This window comes from Molothrus ater, chromosome 8, assembly GCF_012460135.2.
Source record: "Molothrus ater isolate BHLD 08-10-18 breed brown headed cowbird chromosome 8, BPBGC_Mater_1.1, whole genome shotgun sequence".
Lineage (NCBI taxonomy): Eukaryota > Metazoa > Chordata > Aves > Passeriformes > Icteridae > Molothrus > Molothrus ater.
In genome coordinates, this window is record NC_050485.2 from 21879344 (window position 1) to 21893442 (window position 14099).

General features: G+C 61.3%; 1 protein-coding gene across 2 annotated transcripts; it reads left to right on the plus strand.

Annotated features, from left to right (window-relative positions):
• The first annotated feature begins 601 nt into the window (after positions 1–601).
• CRTAC1 (cartilage acidic protein 1) lies at positions 602–14013 on the plus strand. Of its 2 annotated transcripts, XM_036385729.2 has the most exons (16): positions 602–698; positions 4383–4579; positions 5764–5960; positions 6877–7007; positions 7624–7780; positions 8385–8519; positions 8803–8948; positions 9128–9264; positions 9919–10001; positions 10498–10598; positions 10683–10851; positions 11338–11483; positions 11616–11658; positions 12102–12245; positions 13346–13471; positions 13793–14013. In XM_036385729.2, the coding sequence occupies exons 1-16, from the start codon at positions 654–656 to the stop codon at positions 13918–13920; spliced, it is 2085 nt and encodes a 694-aa protein (XP_036241622.1). In that variant the 5' UTR covers positions 602–653; the 3' UTR covers positions 13921–14013. The 2 variants fall into 2 exon arrangements, with proteins under 2 accessions (XP_036241622.1, XP_036241621.1); XM_036385728.2 differs by lacking the exons at positions 13346–13471; positions 13793–14013 and adding an exon at positions 12486–13110.
• The last annotated feature ends 86 nt before the right edge of the window (positions 14014–14099 follow it).

Here is a 14099-nt window from a genome sequence, read left to right on the forward strand (position 1 = left end):
CTTGAGCACTTCGAAGGATGGGGCACCTAAAACTTCTCTGAGCAACCCGTTCCTGTGTCTCACCATTGTCACTGTGAATAATTTCCTTCTAACATCTTATTTAGATCTCCTCTCTTTTAGTTTAAAACTGTCCTCCCTTGCCCTTCCAAGAAAACAGTGTTGCACCAGGGGCGTGCCCAGCTCCGCTCTCTTTCCTCCTCCTGTGCCCGATCTCCGCCGCCCCCAGTGCGGGTCAGGCCCCTGGCTCTGCTCGGTTCATCACGCCAGCGGCCCTCGCAGGAGCTGGGGAGCCGTGCCCAGCCATGGCCCGACTGCTCCCCATCCAGCACCCCGGAGTGACCGCAGCGAGCCGGGACACGCTGCCCGCCGTGGCCATGCAGCTCTCTGGGCCGTGACTCCGGCATCGCGGGGCGCCCCTCTCCTCCCGGTGCCCGGGGCGATGCTCCCCGTGCCCCCCCGCAGCACCGCGGGGCCGGACCTGGCTGCGGGCGGCCCCACCCCGCGCTCCCCATTGGCAGCGGCGCCCCCGCCCCGCTCGCCGCCGCCGCCGCCGCCCGTTCTTAAGGCGCCGCGCGGGCGGGCCGGGCCCGTCGGGAGCCGGGAGCGGAGCACCGGAGGCGGAGGCGCGGCGGGCGGCGAGGCGGCGGTGCGGGATGCGCTCCCGCCGCCGTGGGGGCGCCGGGCGGCCCCCCTGGCCCGTGAGTAGCCGTGTGGTTTTGCTGCTCCGCGAAGTTTCCCGGGGACTCCGGGGCGGGGAGGGGCGTCTGTCAACTCCGGCACGGTCACCGGCCCGGGGAGAAGTTGGTGGAGGGCGGAGCGGGACCGCGGGCACGTAGCCTGTCCCCGTGGCGTGGTGGGGATGCGGGGTAGTGAGCCGGGAGGGAGCGGGAAGAAGGATGGGATGGGGATGGAAGGATGCTGGGCTGGGGAGGACCGTGCTCAAGAGGCTGTACGGTGATGGGCGGTGTGTGCTGGGACTGGAGAGCGCTGGCAGGAGCAGCAGGACTGTGAGCAGCGAGGGACAGCCCCTCTTTATAGCGGCACTTGTGCTTGGTCGTGGCCGAGCCCATGGAGGAGCGGGGGGAGTGGGCAGAGGGGTCCAGCCATGTACCTGCCTGCGTGGGAAGGAGGTGGCTGTGTGCTGGTGGGCCTGAGCCCCCCAAGGAGCTGGTGTCCCTCTGGGGCGAGCTCAGAGGCTAAGGTGACTGCTCATCTCCACACTGCATTGGCTGCTGCTGGCTGAGCCCCAGCCTGCCAGGTCCAGCACTGAGGAGTCCTGCATAGGAGGGACAGGCTCGCAGCAGCGAGCAGACGTCGCAGCAGGACCCAGGCTCATGGGCTTTGGCTGGAGCAGAGGCACTGCAGGGTCTGGGCTGCTGGGCATTGAGGAGCTGTGGAGGGGCACTGCTGGTACTCTGGGCAGCCCAGCTGCTGTGGAAGAGGGGTCTGCTGGGTCTGTGGGACGTCTCCTGCCTGTCCTCTGCCCTGTCCCTGTACAGCTGTGGCAGCCTGGCAGTGCTAGCAATGAGAATATGATGTTACTGGGGCACGTGCAGCATGGCGGCATGAGGTGCTGGGATGTCACATGTTGTCACTGCTTTGGGGTGCATTTGGGGTGCAGTGATGCCCTTGCTGCATGATGTCAAGAAATGTCGTGGAGCTGACTGCGGCCCACAGCGGGACATTGCTGCAGTGGTGGAGCGTGACATCACTGGGGTGCGTGGTGAGCAGGGCAGCAATGTCACGGTGACATGCGGGGTGGGGCGGCCACACAGGGACCTCACAGCCCCCTTCCCCATGATGTAGAGTAGGGGACTTCCATGTGTGTACAGTGAGGACATCTGGGGACAGCATCTCCCCACTTGTGGTGAGAGGTCTGGGGCCCAATCACCTGCCTGTCCCAGGGTCCCCTTGCCACCCTCCTCATTGTGCACTGCCGGCCATAGCAATGCATGGGCTCAGATGAATCCTACATGCTGCATCTCTGCCCTGGGGCCAGCATGCTCCCCCTGGGCTGCCTGGCTGCACCCTGCACGGGTGCCTTGGCACCCTCCCAGTGGCTCTGCCCTGCTTGGCACCTTGGCTTCATGTCACTAGCCATACTGCAGAAACCCCCTGGGGTGACCTTGCTGCCAGATGCCACAACACAAGCCAGGATGTGACTCTGCTGGAGCAAGATAGACTGAGGTCTGCCCTGAATACAGGCAGGGCACCATGGCCTCAAACCCCAGGTGAAGCTTCATGCTGGGACTGTGGTTCTATCAAAAGCATGCTGGGAATGATGAGGCCCTTCTGCATCTGACATGCAGAGCCCAAGTCTGCCTCCCTTCCCCTTCCCAAAATGGCCTGGCTCTGGGCTGGGCATCCCTTTCCCATGGCACCAAGCACCGGATCCACTGGGAAAAGCCTTTTGTCTCCAATCAAGAGCATTGTTTCCTACTGGAAAAGCTCCATCCAGCTTGGAGGGATTTCAGCTGCAGCTGGATGAGGCAGAGGGGGCATGTGGTAGCAGTCCAGGCTCTGGGGAGTGGGAGCTGGAGTGGGCAAAGACAGAGAGCCCTGCCAATGGGCTGGGGACAGCCACCCATCGTCTGGCTGTGGCTGGGAGTGAGGCAGCACTGCTCTGCAGGGCCAGGGGCTTATGTGGCAGCCCTGCACCCATCTGTCCACAATGTCAGTGGCTCTCCCCCGTGCTCATTTTGGTAAGCCTGGAGTGGGGCTGTGGCAAAGGCTCCCCCTACTTCACTGTCTGGCACTGCAGAGTGACACCCAGGGACTTTCCCATCCCTGAACAACCCGATGAGCCCTGTCCCCATCACCTGTGTCTTGAATGGACCCCTGCACCAGGGAAGGATCCAGGCTCCTGCCCCTCAAGAGCTGCTGCAGACAGCATGGCAGGGTAATGGACCATTACAGGAAGAGAATGGGAGCATACCTCTCCTGAGGATAGAGCTGGGGACACACACACATCTACACTGGAAACTGTGCCCAGGCTATAGATGGAGTTGGAGAGGAAAGGGGAGTAGGCTGGTGCAATGCAATGCAGAGCTATGGATGTTGTGGCCAGTAGGGTTAAGGTTTACTTTGCAGCTGGAGAACAGGCTCTTCCTGCCCAGCCATGTAGGCCTGGAAGCTCGTTATGGCATGGGAACCCTGGCCCCCAAGAGAGCCTTGGGACCATTCCCATCCCCAGAGGAGGCAGCAGCAGACTGTTCTCCACTATCTGTTGGGTCTGCTCGGGTCTCAATCTTGAGCACCTTCCCCTCTCCAATCTGGGCATATGTGGTACCACCCAGCTGCCACCACTTCCTGGGCTTGCTGAGTCCAACAGCATGGGGGTCAGCTGGCAGGGGGTCATTCACTCCTGGACAGGGGGACTGTTCCTGGCTGGGGAGGGCAGTCCTGCCCAGGCACAGTCACATGCAGCATTGTCCCCTTGCAGGCCAGGTGCCCCAACCACCCCTCTGGTTTGCAAGAGCGGACCAGGCTGCTTTTTCTCCCAGCTGGAGTGGAGATATGTGGGATCATGCCCACAGCCTGGGGACACACAGCTCATCTCTGGGCTCTTCCCCTCTGGACGTGACTGCCAGGCCTGGGATGAGGGGTTGTCCTCCTAAGTGCCACCTTGCTCATCACCTGTGCTACAGCCAGGTCAGAGCCAGCTCCAAAATCTCTGCAGCCTTGCCAGCAGTGCTGGCAGAAGCTGTCCTCCGCAGTCCAGGTTAAATGAGCCTCTCGTCCCAGTCTCCTGTTCCTCCCAGCATCTTCTCATGGCTGCATCCCTGTGCAGAAGCTTTCCCTGGCCAGGCTGGAGGGACCTCACCCTGCAGAGACCCTGGGAGGAACATTTCCAGCAGGATGGAGAAACTGAGGCATGTGGGAGTAACCTGAAAAAGTATCCCTGTGTTCTCCCTGTGAACTTCCCCAGCTCTGGAAGACCAATTGGACAGAAGACAAACTCATTGGGCCAGTGAATGTCTTCTTCCTCTGACCCTGTCTAGGGAGCAGTGATTGACAGTTTGATTTTCCAGGACCTTGGAAGCCCGTGGCGCCTTAGGACAGAGTGAGCTGGGCCTGAGCCTGGCTTTGTCAGCACCCCAGAGCCCTCCTGCTGCCTCTCCAGTCCCTCTAGTAGGATGGGCTGCCAAGGCTGGGCTGCTGCTCAGCCCCAGCTCACTGGAGTATGATCTTGTCCCAAGGGTGAACAGTGCCAGGACACCAGTGTGACAGTGCCCAAGGGTCCAGGGACAGGTGGTGTGGTGCAGGCTGGGGTGCTGTGGCAAAGGGTGAAAAGAGAGCATCTCCCATGCAAGGACAGTGGGCTGCTTGGGCATGGTGGAGCAGCGTGTCTCCTGAGCTGATGGGCTGTAGGTCTCTCCCAGGTGTCCAGGATGCTGGCACTGTGCCTGCTGTCCCTGGCCTGGCTCAGCGAGGGCTCCCAGCGCAGCGAGCCCATGTTTGCAGCCGTCACCCACCGCCTCCTCCCGCCCGACTACGACAGCAATCCCACCCAGCTCAACTACGGCGTGGCCGTCACCGACCTGGATGCTGACGGTGACTTCGAGATCGTGGTGGCAGGGTGAGTGGTGCACCCCTAATGCCTCAGTGACAGCAGGGACAGGAATTCCACTCTCCTCTGTGGTCTTGTGGCCAGCTGGGGGGTTGTGCACACTGGTGGGTGGGTTGAGGTCTGCAGGCACCCACCAGTGAATTTGTGTGTGTGTGTGCACCCACAGAAGGTGTTGATGCCAGGCTGAGTGCCTGTGTAGGACCACATGAGTGCCCCCATCGGTCCCTTCTCTGTGGGGCAGGTGGCAGCTGCCCAGCAGCCAGGGTCCACCCTGCAGTGCACAGCCAGCGTGTCCCCAGGCCGTCTCTGCTCTGCTGACAGGACTCAGCTCTCTCTGGAGATTCAGTTAATTGGCTGGAGGTTTTTTATAGTCCTTTATTGGAGTGATGGCTGGGAAGGGCCGGCAGGAGCCGGGGAAGCAGGGAGCCGTGTGCTGTGCTGCCAGTGCCCAAGTGGGGCTGGACAGAGAGCAGCTGCTGCCAGCAGGTCCAATCTTGGTCAGGAAGAGCAGAGACCATGGTGTAAGCTTCTGTGTGTGTGCTGGCACTGCTGTGAGCTGCTACTGCAGGATATCTGTGTACACACCACCATCCTCACTCCCTAAAAAGGCTTGCACACACAGGTGTGCCCACCTGGAGAGTGTGCCCACCTTTACCCTCACAGATCCCATCCAGCTAGATGGAGGCACTATGGTGGCAGGCAGTCAGTCTGGCCCTTATGTTGCTCTGAACATCACTGAGGCAGGAAAACATGGGCAGCATTGGGAACCCTGGAGGGGTCTGGGCCACCACTCCCAGCTGTGCTGAGTCAAGAAGGCAGTTGGAGTTTTGTAAGCAGTCGTGGTGGCCGTTGTATAACTTGTTTACTGGTGCGTTGGGCGGGAGCGGGCGAGGAGCCAGTGGGATGCTCCGTGCTGAGAGGATTTGCCTCGTGTGGCAGTTTCCTTGCCCTGGGAAAGCTCTGCAAGCAGGGACCTGCTCCCATCCTGTACTGCTATCTGCCTGACCCCCACTGGTGCTGCCAGACATGGGATGCCTGGCAGGGTCCTTGGCCTCCATGGACCATGCAGGTCTCTGCAGTGCCCATCATGGGGAAAATCCAGTATCACACCCAGTGTCCCCCCAGGGGTGAGACAGGGGCTTTTATCCCATCCTCAGTCCTCGGGAAGCCAATACCCCTGCTTACACTCACAGGTACAATGGCCCCAACCTGGTGCTCAAGTACGACAAGGCGCAGGGGCGGCTGGTGAACATGGCAGAGGATGAGCGGGGCTCCCCGTACTACGCCCTGCGGGACCGGCAGGGCAACGCCATCGGCGTGACAGCCTGTGACATCGACGGCGACGGCCGCGAGGAGATCTACTTCCTCAACACCAACAATGCCTTTTCTGGTGAGCCTTGCTGGCAGCTGGGCCCCAGGCACGGGGGGAGCCCCGGCGTGGCTGCCCGTGACCTTCGGCGTGTGAGGGATGTGTGCGGGCTGGAGTTAATTTCTCACTTGAGTGGCTCCATTGATTGATGGCAGCATGGGTGGGACACTGAGCCCAGCCAGCCACCGAGTCAGCACTTCCAGCTGCCCATCGCCCTTTTTGTGGCACCCCAAGTGGGACAGAAGATTCCCTTCTGCCCCCTCGACTGTCCAGCCACAGGACTGTAAATCCCAGCTGTGCCCTGCAGCAGTTGTCCCCTTTGATCTCATGGCTCTCCTGTGCCTGCTGCACCAAGTCAAGTCCAGTGCTGTCCCTGCTCCTGGCATGCCTTTCATGGGAACAAGACTTACATGCTCCAAGCTGGCACCCCAGGGCTGCCTAGTTTGGTGCTCCAGCCCAGCTCTGCCCTGTGTCCCTGACCTCCAGGCAGCAGATCTGTCTTCCCAGTGCTCCTAATTACCTGGGCTGGCAGTGGCTGCTGGCACACCTGTCCCTAAATCAGGATCTGCCATTGCTGCTGTCACAAATGGTGTAGCTCGCTGACTGTGCCTGCCACTGAATCGATTTCTTTTTTAATTTTTTTTTTTTTTTTTTTTTTGCTTTCTTGAGGATGATCTACAGGGCTGTGCCTCATTGGGACATATTTTAGCTTAATGAGTTGATTCTTCTGTGTGTCTCCCCGTGGCCCTTAAGGGTCATGGGGCTCTTGCAGCAGCAGCAGCCCAGCCCTATGGCACTGTAGGGGGCTGCAGGGACAGCAGGTATTTGGGGTGTTCTGGAAAAAGAGTACCTTTTCCACAACCTCCCTTGCTACAAAGCACCCTCCTCAGGAGGAGGCGGTGTGCTGGAGCCCACTGACCTGTGCCCCCTTCCCCAGGCATGGCCACCTACACAGACAAACTGTTCAAGCTCCGCAACGGGCGCTGGGAGGACATCCTGAGTGACGAGGTGAACCGGGACGTGGCCAGCCGCTTTGCAGGGCGCTCCGTTGCCTGCGTGGACCGCACGGTGAGCAAGCAGGGTTCTGTGGGCAGGGGCATCTTTGCCCCCTACCACTCCCAGTGTCCCTTCAGTGGAGTCCTGGGGCCTGCTCCCTTTGCCCGTCCCATCCCCTGCTTGGCCAAGGGTGCTCCCCAGCCACCCCTGGACTGTCAGGGCTAGCAACAGCCCCAGCTCTAGAGAGTGTGGATGCCTGTCCACACGGTTGCCACCAGCTGATAAACGTGCCTGTCGAGGTGATTTATGTTCCTGTCACCTGCTCTTTCTTCGTCCTCCTCCTCCAGCGGTTTGTTTCCAAATGATTATCGCTAAATCAGGGTGCAGCTACTGCACGGGACAAAGGGGGCGGTGGAAACTGGGAGGACCCGGCACGCCGGGGAGATGCTGGGAGGGGGGATAATGTGTCCCATGCCAGCTCTGTGACCAGAGAGCTCCTGGAGGCAATGAGGCACATCCCTGCTCCTGGGATGCTTTTTGCCGTGGGCTTTGCAGAGCTCTCGCTCAGCACACAGTAGCAGTGCCCGCTCCCACGGGAGCAATGAGAGCATTCACAGCAGGCATCCTGTGGTCCCCGTGGAGATGAGCCGCGGGTGGGTGGGTGCTGAGGCGGTGCTGCCGGCTGCAGGGCTCCGGCAGGTACTCCATCTACATCGCCAACTACGCCAGCGGCAACGTGGGCCCCCATGCCCTGATTGAGATGGATGTGGCTGCCAGTGACCCTGCCCGCGGTGTCGTGGTGCTGGTGGACGTGGCCGCCCAGGCTGGCGTCAGCAAGTACACAGGTACACCCGGCTGCCGTGGCCCTGCGGAGGGCACGGGGCGCTCCAGGGCACGGCCAACGGGGGAACTCGCTGAGGCAGGGCAGTGCAGCCCGAGGTCCGTGCCACGCGTTGGGCTGCCTGACTGCCCCATCTAGTGGCAGCCCCACGGCCCGTGAAAGGCGCCAGGACCATGGATGCACGCCTGGCAGGACCCTTGTGCCCAGCATCACCGGGGCTAGTCCCTCCCGAGCTCACAGCATCCATAGGGCAGGCAGCGGGGTTTGGGAACGTAGGCGTCGGGAGGAACAAGCCCGCCTGCGCCCCATGCTGCCCCACCACCGTGGGGACTGCTGCGTGCCCCAGCGGTAAATTGTCAGTAATTAGGAGTGTTGTCACCATGGCGATGGCAGTGATTAGGGTTGGGAGTGACACAAGCGGCTGCCAGGCCCAATTAGCTCCTGATGAGAGGGATTGGAGGTGGGCAAGAATGGGACACTGCGGGAGGAGTGGAGGGGACGCGTGATTGGGGGGGGTTGGTTCCACCGTGTGGGCAACACTGAGGGAACGTGGGGAGCACAAACTCCCGTGGGGAAGCTGTCCCCTCACCCCGGGCTACTGTCCCCAGGCGGCCGTGGGGTGGCCGTGGGCCCCATCCTGAGTGACAGTGCCTCTGACATATTCTGCGGTAATGAGAACAGCCCAAATTTCCTCTTCCACAACCGGGGGGACGGGACGTACAGGGACGTGGCGGCTGCTGTGGGTGAGTAGGGGAAGCTGGGGGAACACAGAGACTCTGGGGACTTCAGGGCAGGGGTGGCTCTGCCTGCACTGGATGAGGGCGGTGGGGCGACAGCCCTGGGGACCCAGAGCCCCACTGACCACAGTGGCTGAGATGCATCGGGGCATCCATCAGCGCAGCAGGGATGTAACCCTGCGCGTGGAGAACCTGTCTGGGGACGGTGGAGCACATCCTGGGAGGTGTGCTGGGGACAAGGAGGCAGGGAGGGGTTCCCGTCTCCCCCTGTCCCCTTGCGGTTCCCCAGGGCTGGATGACCCCTACCAGCACGGACGCGGTGTGGCGCTGGCTGACTTCAACCGGGACGGCCGAGTGGACATCGTCTATGGCAACTGGAACGGGCCGCACCGCCTCTACCTGCAGAGCGGAGCTCCCGGGCGCGTCCGATTCCGGGTGAGGGCCGGGAGCCCCCGCACTGGCGGCTCTGCCACGGAGCCACCTCAGCCAGCGGGGCTGCCTTCGCTCTGAATTCCCTTTGAGCCCCACCTGACAGCGAGGAGGGGACCCGAGGCATCAAAGCAAGACCCAGGTGTCCTGCTTCCTGTGCCTATTGTCGGGCCGTGTCCATGCAGGACATCGCCACCCCCAAGTTCTCCATGCCGTCCCCCGTCCGCACCGTCATCGCAGCCGACTTCGACAACGATCAGGAGCTGGAGGTTTTCTTCAACAACATCGCTTACCGCGGCTCCTCCGCCAACCGCCTGTTCCGGTAGGAGCCGGCGGGGCCGGGCAGCCTGCACCCTGCACCCTGCGCTGGGAGCCGAGCAGCCCGAGCAGCACAGCCAGGCTCACAGGGCTCCTCTCCAGCAGTGCCACGGCTCGGGCTCGGCTCATAAAAGGCGTCGTGACTGAGCCCTTCCTGGCATCATTTACCAGCCACTGTGATCGTGCCTGCAGCAGCCCCTGGGGTCCCCAGCACTGCTGATTAGCAGCTGTGTGGAAACTTCTTCATGGCTCCTGTTAATTGTGGGGGTCAAGTCTTATTACTTCTGTGTAGCACCTCCTTGCCTCGTGTGTAGGGTGATGGGAACTGATTGTCTACCCAATGTTTGCACCCATAGGTGGGTAGAGGGCAAGGGTTTTGTAAGGAGCCCTTTGGAGATATCTCCAGGTTCCAGAGGGATGCAACAGATGCTGTTGCTACTCTGCAGTTCAGATCCAGAAGCTCTCATGAAACTCCTGTTGCCTCTGCATGGAGTGGGGATGTGCCAACAGGCAGGGGACAGTCACATCCTCCGTCCACACCCTATAGCCACCAAGGCTGTCACCCCTACCATGATTCTTCAGGAGGGGACAGACATGTCCAGGAAGGTTCTGAGGACTGCAGGAGCTGGCATTCATACCCTGTGTGTGTCCTTGGCAGGCTCATCCGCAGAGAACACTCAGACCCCATTGTGGAAGAGCTGAATCCAGGGGATGCACTGGAGCCAGAGGGACGGGGCACAGGTAGGTCCACCTTGCTCTGGCACAGCACTGCTTGGCACCTTCTTTGTCTGAGCATGCCACATGCCTGGCTGAGTTATCTGCCTGCTCCCTACCAGCAGGCTGGAGCTCCTGTCACCCAGGAATGGCCCCATGCTTTCTCCCTCCACCCATACCCAGCCAATAGTGCCATCTCCAGTACCCCAGAGACACTCTTGATGTGCCCCTTCCTGGGTGTCCACTGCTCAAAGCCAGCCTCTGCATTTGGGAAGAGGTCAGGCAGCTCCCTGTGACCCACAGCCATCCAGGCACTGCCTGTCCCCTCCACTGCCCAGGGTGCCAATGCACCTGATTACAGGGTGCCAGCCACACTCCTGCACTGATGTCACCCCATCTTCCTTTCTGTCCCTGCGTGGCTGGGAGTGCTCCCATTGCCAGTGGAAGGCCACAGCAGCAGCAAGGTCTAGTGCTGGTGAACATGGGGCCAGGCCTCAGACACAGCATGATTCTGTCCTTGCAGGAGGTGCAGTGACAGATTTTGATGGCGATGGGATGCTGGACCTCATCCTATCCCATGGCGAGTCCATGGCACAGCCAATCTCCATCTTCAGGGGCACCCAGGTGAGTCAAGCAGGGACTCCTCGTGTTGTACCCATCCCTTCCATCCCTCCCAACTCAATCTCTCTGCTCTGCCTCCCTTTGCAGGGCACCAATAACAACTGGCTGCGCGTCATCCCCCGCACGCGCTTCGGGGCGTTTGCGCGGGGGGCCAAGGTGGTGCTGTTCACGCGGCGCAGCGGGGCCCACCTGCGCATCATCGATGGCGGCTCCGGGTACCTCTGTGAGATGGAGCCCGTGGCACACTTTGGACTGGGTGAGCTAGGGGGTCAGGGGGCTGCCTCCATCCCCAGCCTTCCCTGGCACTCCCCAGGGCAGGGGCCATGTGTGCTGCCCCGGTGTCCTGCTGCGCAGTAATCGTCCCTGCCTGTCACCCTAGGTATGCTGGGCTCCGTGTAAGGCTGGGGGCAGGCTGTCCAGCCACTGCAGCTGTGCTGCAAGGGGCAGCTGCTCCCTTCCCCATGCCCTGCCTCCTGCTTTGCCCAGGCAGTAGGGCTTTCCCTTCCCTTTAGCTCTATCCTGCTGCAGCCAAGCCTTCAGGGGTGTCTCTGCCCACTGCAAAGTCATCCCATGTACGCCCCTCAGAGTATATCCATGTGTGTGGGCTGTCAGCATGAGCACCTGGAGCTGGGCTCAGGGAGCAAGGGAGGACTTTGCCCCTCCATCCCTACCACCCCGCTGGCCTCCTTTCAGCCCCTGCCCACCCTGGAGACCCTCCCTTTGATGGGCTGCCCGCCTGCAGGGCGTGACGAAGCCAGCAGCCTGGAGGTGACTTGGCCAGATGGCCGCGTGGTGTCACGAGCTGTGGCGAGCAGTGAGACCAACTCTGTCCTGGAGATCCCCTACCCTCTGGATGTGGAGGAGCCACTCATGCCTGCCCCTCTAGAGGTGAGGGCCAGGTGTGGGTGTAGGGTGTGACACTTTGGGGACAGAAACAAGGGGCTGGGCTCTGCTGGCTCAGTGGCTGCCCAGGGGTGATTCCTCCCCATCCCAGTGGTCTCTGCTTCTTCCCAAATGCAGTGCGGGCAGGGATTCTCCCAGCACGAGAATGGACGCTGTGTAGGTGAGTGGCTGCTGGAGCACAGGTGTGCCTGTACCCAGGATGCTGTAGCATAGCCCCATGAGGGACACTCTGAGACTGGGAGGTGGCTGCCTGCCACATGGCTCCATGCCAGGTACAGCTGCTTGCCTGGCACATGGCCTGGGAATGGGACACCTGTACAGCTCCAGAGGAGCACCATGATATCCCAGAGAACAGCGAGAGCAATGTGCTAGAGCAGGAGGCATGGCTGGCATGTGGCAGGCTGTGTGCTGCAGCCATGAGCGATGGGAGGGGCAGCAGAGGTGCAGCAGGGTGGCTGTGGCCAGGCTGTGAGCCTTCTGGGCAGAGATATGGCTTATGCATGGCTGCCACTGGGGTGACCATCCAGTGTACCGGGGGAACTGGAGGGGCTGGCAGCCCCAAGCTCTCTGCCCAGACATCTCACACTGAGGACCCTCTTGCAGACACAAATGAGTGCACTGAGTTCCCCTTCATCTGTCCCCGGGACAAGCCTCTCTGCATCAACACCTATGGCGGGTACCGCTGTCGCAGCAACAAGCGCTGCAGCCGGGGCTTTGAGCCAAACGAGGATGGCACAGCTTGCGTGGGTGAGTGATAGCTGGGACACCCCGACCCCATGCCAGCTGGCATCAGCCCCAAAGCACCACCTTGGGATGCTGTTGCACCCCTGACAAAGGCCAGGCCGCAGCCTGCAACATGTCGGACGGCAGCCCAGCCACCTCCACCCTGGTTCTCTGTCTGTTTGTCTATGCCTCCCACTGAGCTGCCACTGACTCCCTTTCTCTTTCTCTTTTTCTTGCTTGTTCCTTCTCTCCTTCTCTGTGCAGCTCAAGTGGCCTTTTTTGGGGGCTATCCCTCTGCTGGGAGCTGGCTGGGGCTCCCCCACAGTGTCCTCCTCCCTCAAGTCCTCGGACTCTGCCTTTGTCTCTATGCACTTTAAGCCCTGCCCATAACACGCCAGAGCAGCCTTGGTGGAAGGATGGGCTGGCCTCTGCCTGTCTCTCTTTTTCTGTCCTCGTCGAACCACCCTGGAAGTGCCGGCTGGGACATAGTGGGGTGACCTGCAGTGGGACGGGCACAGACCTGGCTGTCCTGTGCCATCTCTGGGAAAGCAGCCCTCGGGCAGCCTGGCAGTGCCCCTTCCCCCGCCCACCCCCCTGCCCCAGTGCTGTTCCTGCCATGCTGGTACCTCGCTCCGTCGCCTTGACACCGTACCATGTGCCTGCTGGTTTGGCCTGCGACTGTGTGCTTCGCCTGCCCCCTCCTCGGTGACAGGAACCACCTCCTCAGCCCTGGCAGAGGAGGCTCTTCCCAGCCCTGCAGGGGCAGGACCCTCCTGGTCTGGTTTTTAAAGTATTGACCTTACTGTTTGGAGTCTGACCCTGCTTAGTCCCAACAGTCTTCCAGCCCCTCTCCCAGAGATCCCCCAATAAACTATATCCCATCTATTAACCTGGTCTGCTGAGCTCTGCAGGGCTGGGCTGTGCTTGTGCTTCTGCCCACGCCGGGACCTGGCTGGAGAGTGGTGGTGCCCCTGGCCCAGTTCTGCACTGGACTATAGCAAAATGTGCAGCTCTGAAGGGGCTGGGGTGCAGCAAGCAGCCCTGCCTGCACCTCAACAACAGGGCTGGGCTGCTTTTCCCCCCTACATGCTGTAACTCCACACTCCTCTCTCTATCCCCACCAGACATCGACGAGTGTGCTCAGGGCTTGCACAACTGCAGCCAGCTGTGCATCAACAGCCCTGGGGCACACAGCTGCCTCTGCCACCCAGGCTTCCGTCCCCTCGATCCGGCTGCCAGCCGGTGCCTGGGTGAGTATCTGCAGTGCCCCCCCGCCGCTGCCTGCTGCTGCCCTGGCGGCAGAGATGATTGGGTGCCCAGTTGTGCTCACTGCCCCTGACTGCTGGGGGGCAGAATGGACAGACTGTGGCTGTGCAGGAGCTGGTAGAGTAAGGACATCTGCCACCCAGCAGCCTTGGCACCAAGCAGTGGCAGGATCACCTGCCTTTGTGTCCCACATTCACCCAGCCCTGGAGCTGTCCCCCTCATGCCTCCTCCATCCCTTGCACTGCCCATGCCACACACTCCCTGTAACTTTGGCACAGCTCTGACCTTCTCTCCTTCTTTCACAGACATAGATGAGTGCCAGGCACAGCCTGGTCCCTGTGACCATATCTGCCACAACAGCTATGGCTCCTTCCACTGCCACTGTCACCACGGCTTCTCCCTGGGTGCTGGTGGACGCTGCTGGCACAATTAGCCTGCTCTGGCGCAGCCAGGTGTTCCCTGCTACCCCCCAGCACTGTGCTGGTTGCACCCAGTGCCAACAGAATAAACCCTTTCCTGCTCTGTATTCCTTGTGTGTCCCTGTCCCAGGGCCACGTGCCTGCTACGTGTCCCCCTACTCCCCTAGACTGTCCCCTCCTCTCCATCCCCTCC

Coding starts and splice junctions, on each gene's coding strand:
- CRTAC1 (XM_036385729.2), top strand. CDS start 654: ATGCGCTCCCGCCGCCGTGGGGGCGCCGGGCGGCCCCCCTGGCCC. Junction 7,008..7,623: donor TTGCCTGCGTGGACCGCACG/GTGAGCAAGCAG, acceptor TGCCGGCTGCAG/GGCTCCGGCAGGTACTCCAT. Junction 12,246..13,345: donor GGATGGCACAGCTTGCGTGG/GTGAGTGATAGC, acceptor TATCCCCACCAG/ACATCGACGAGTGTGCTCAG.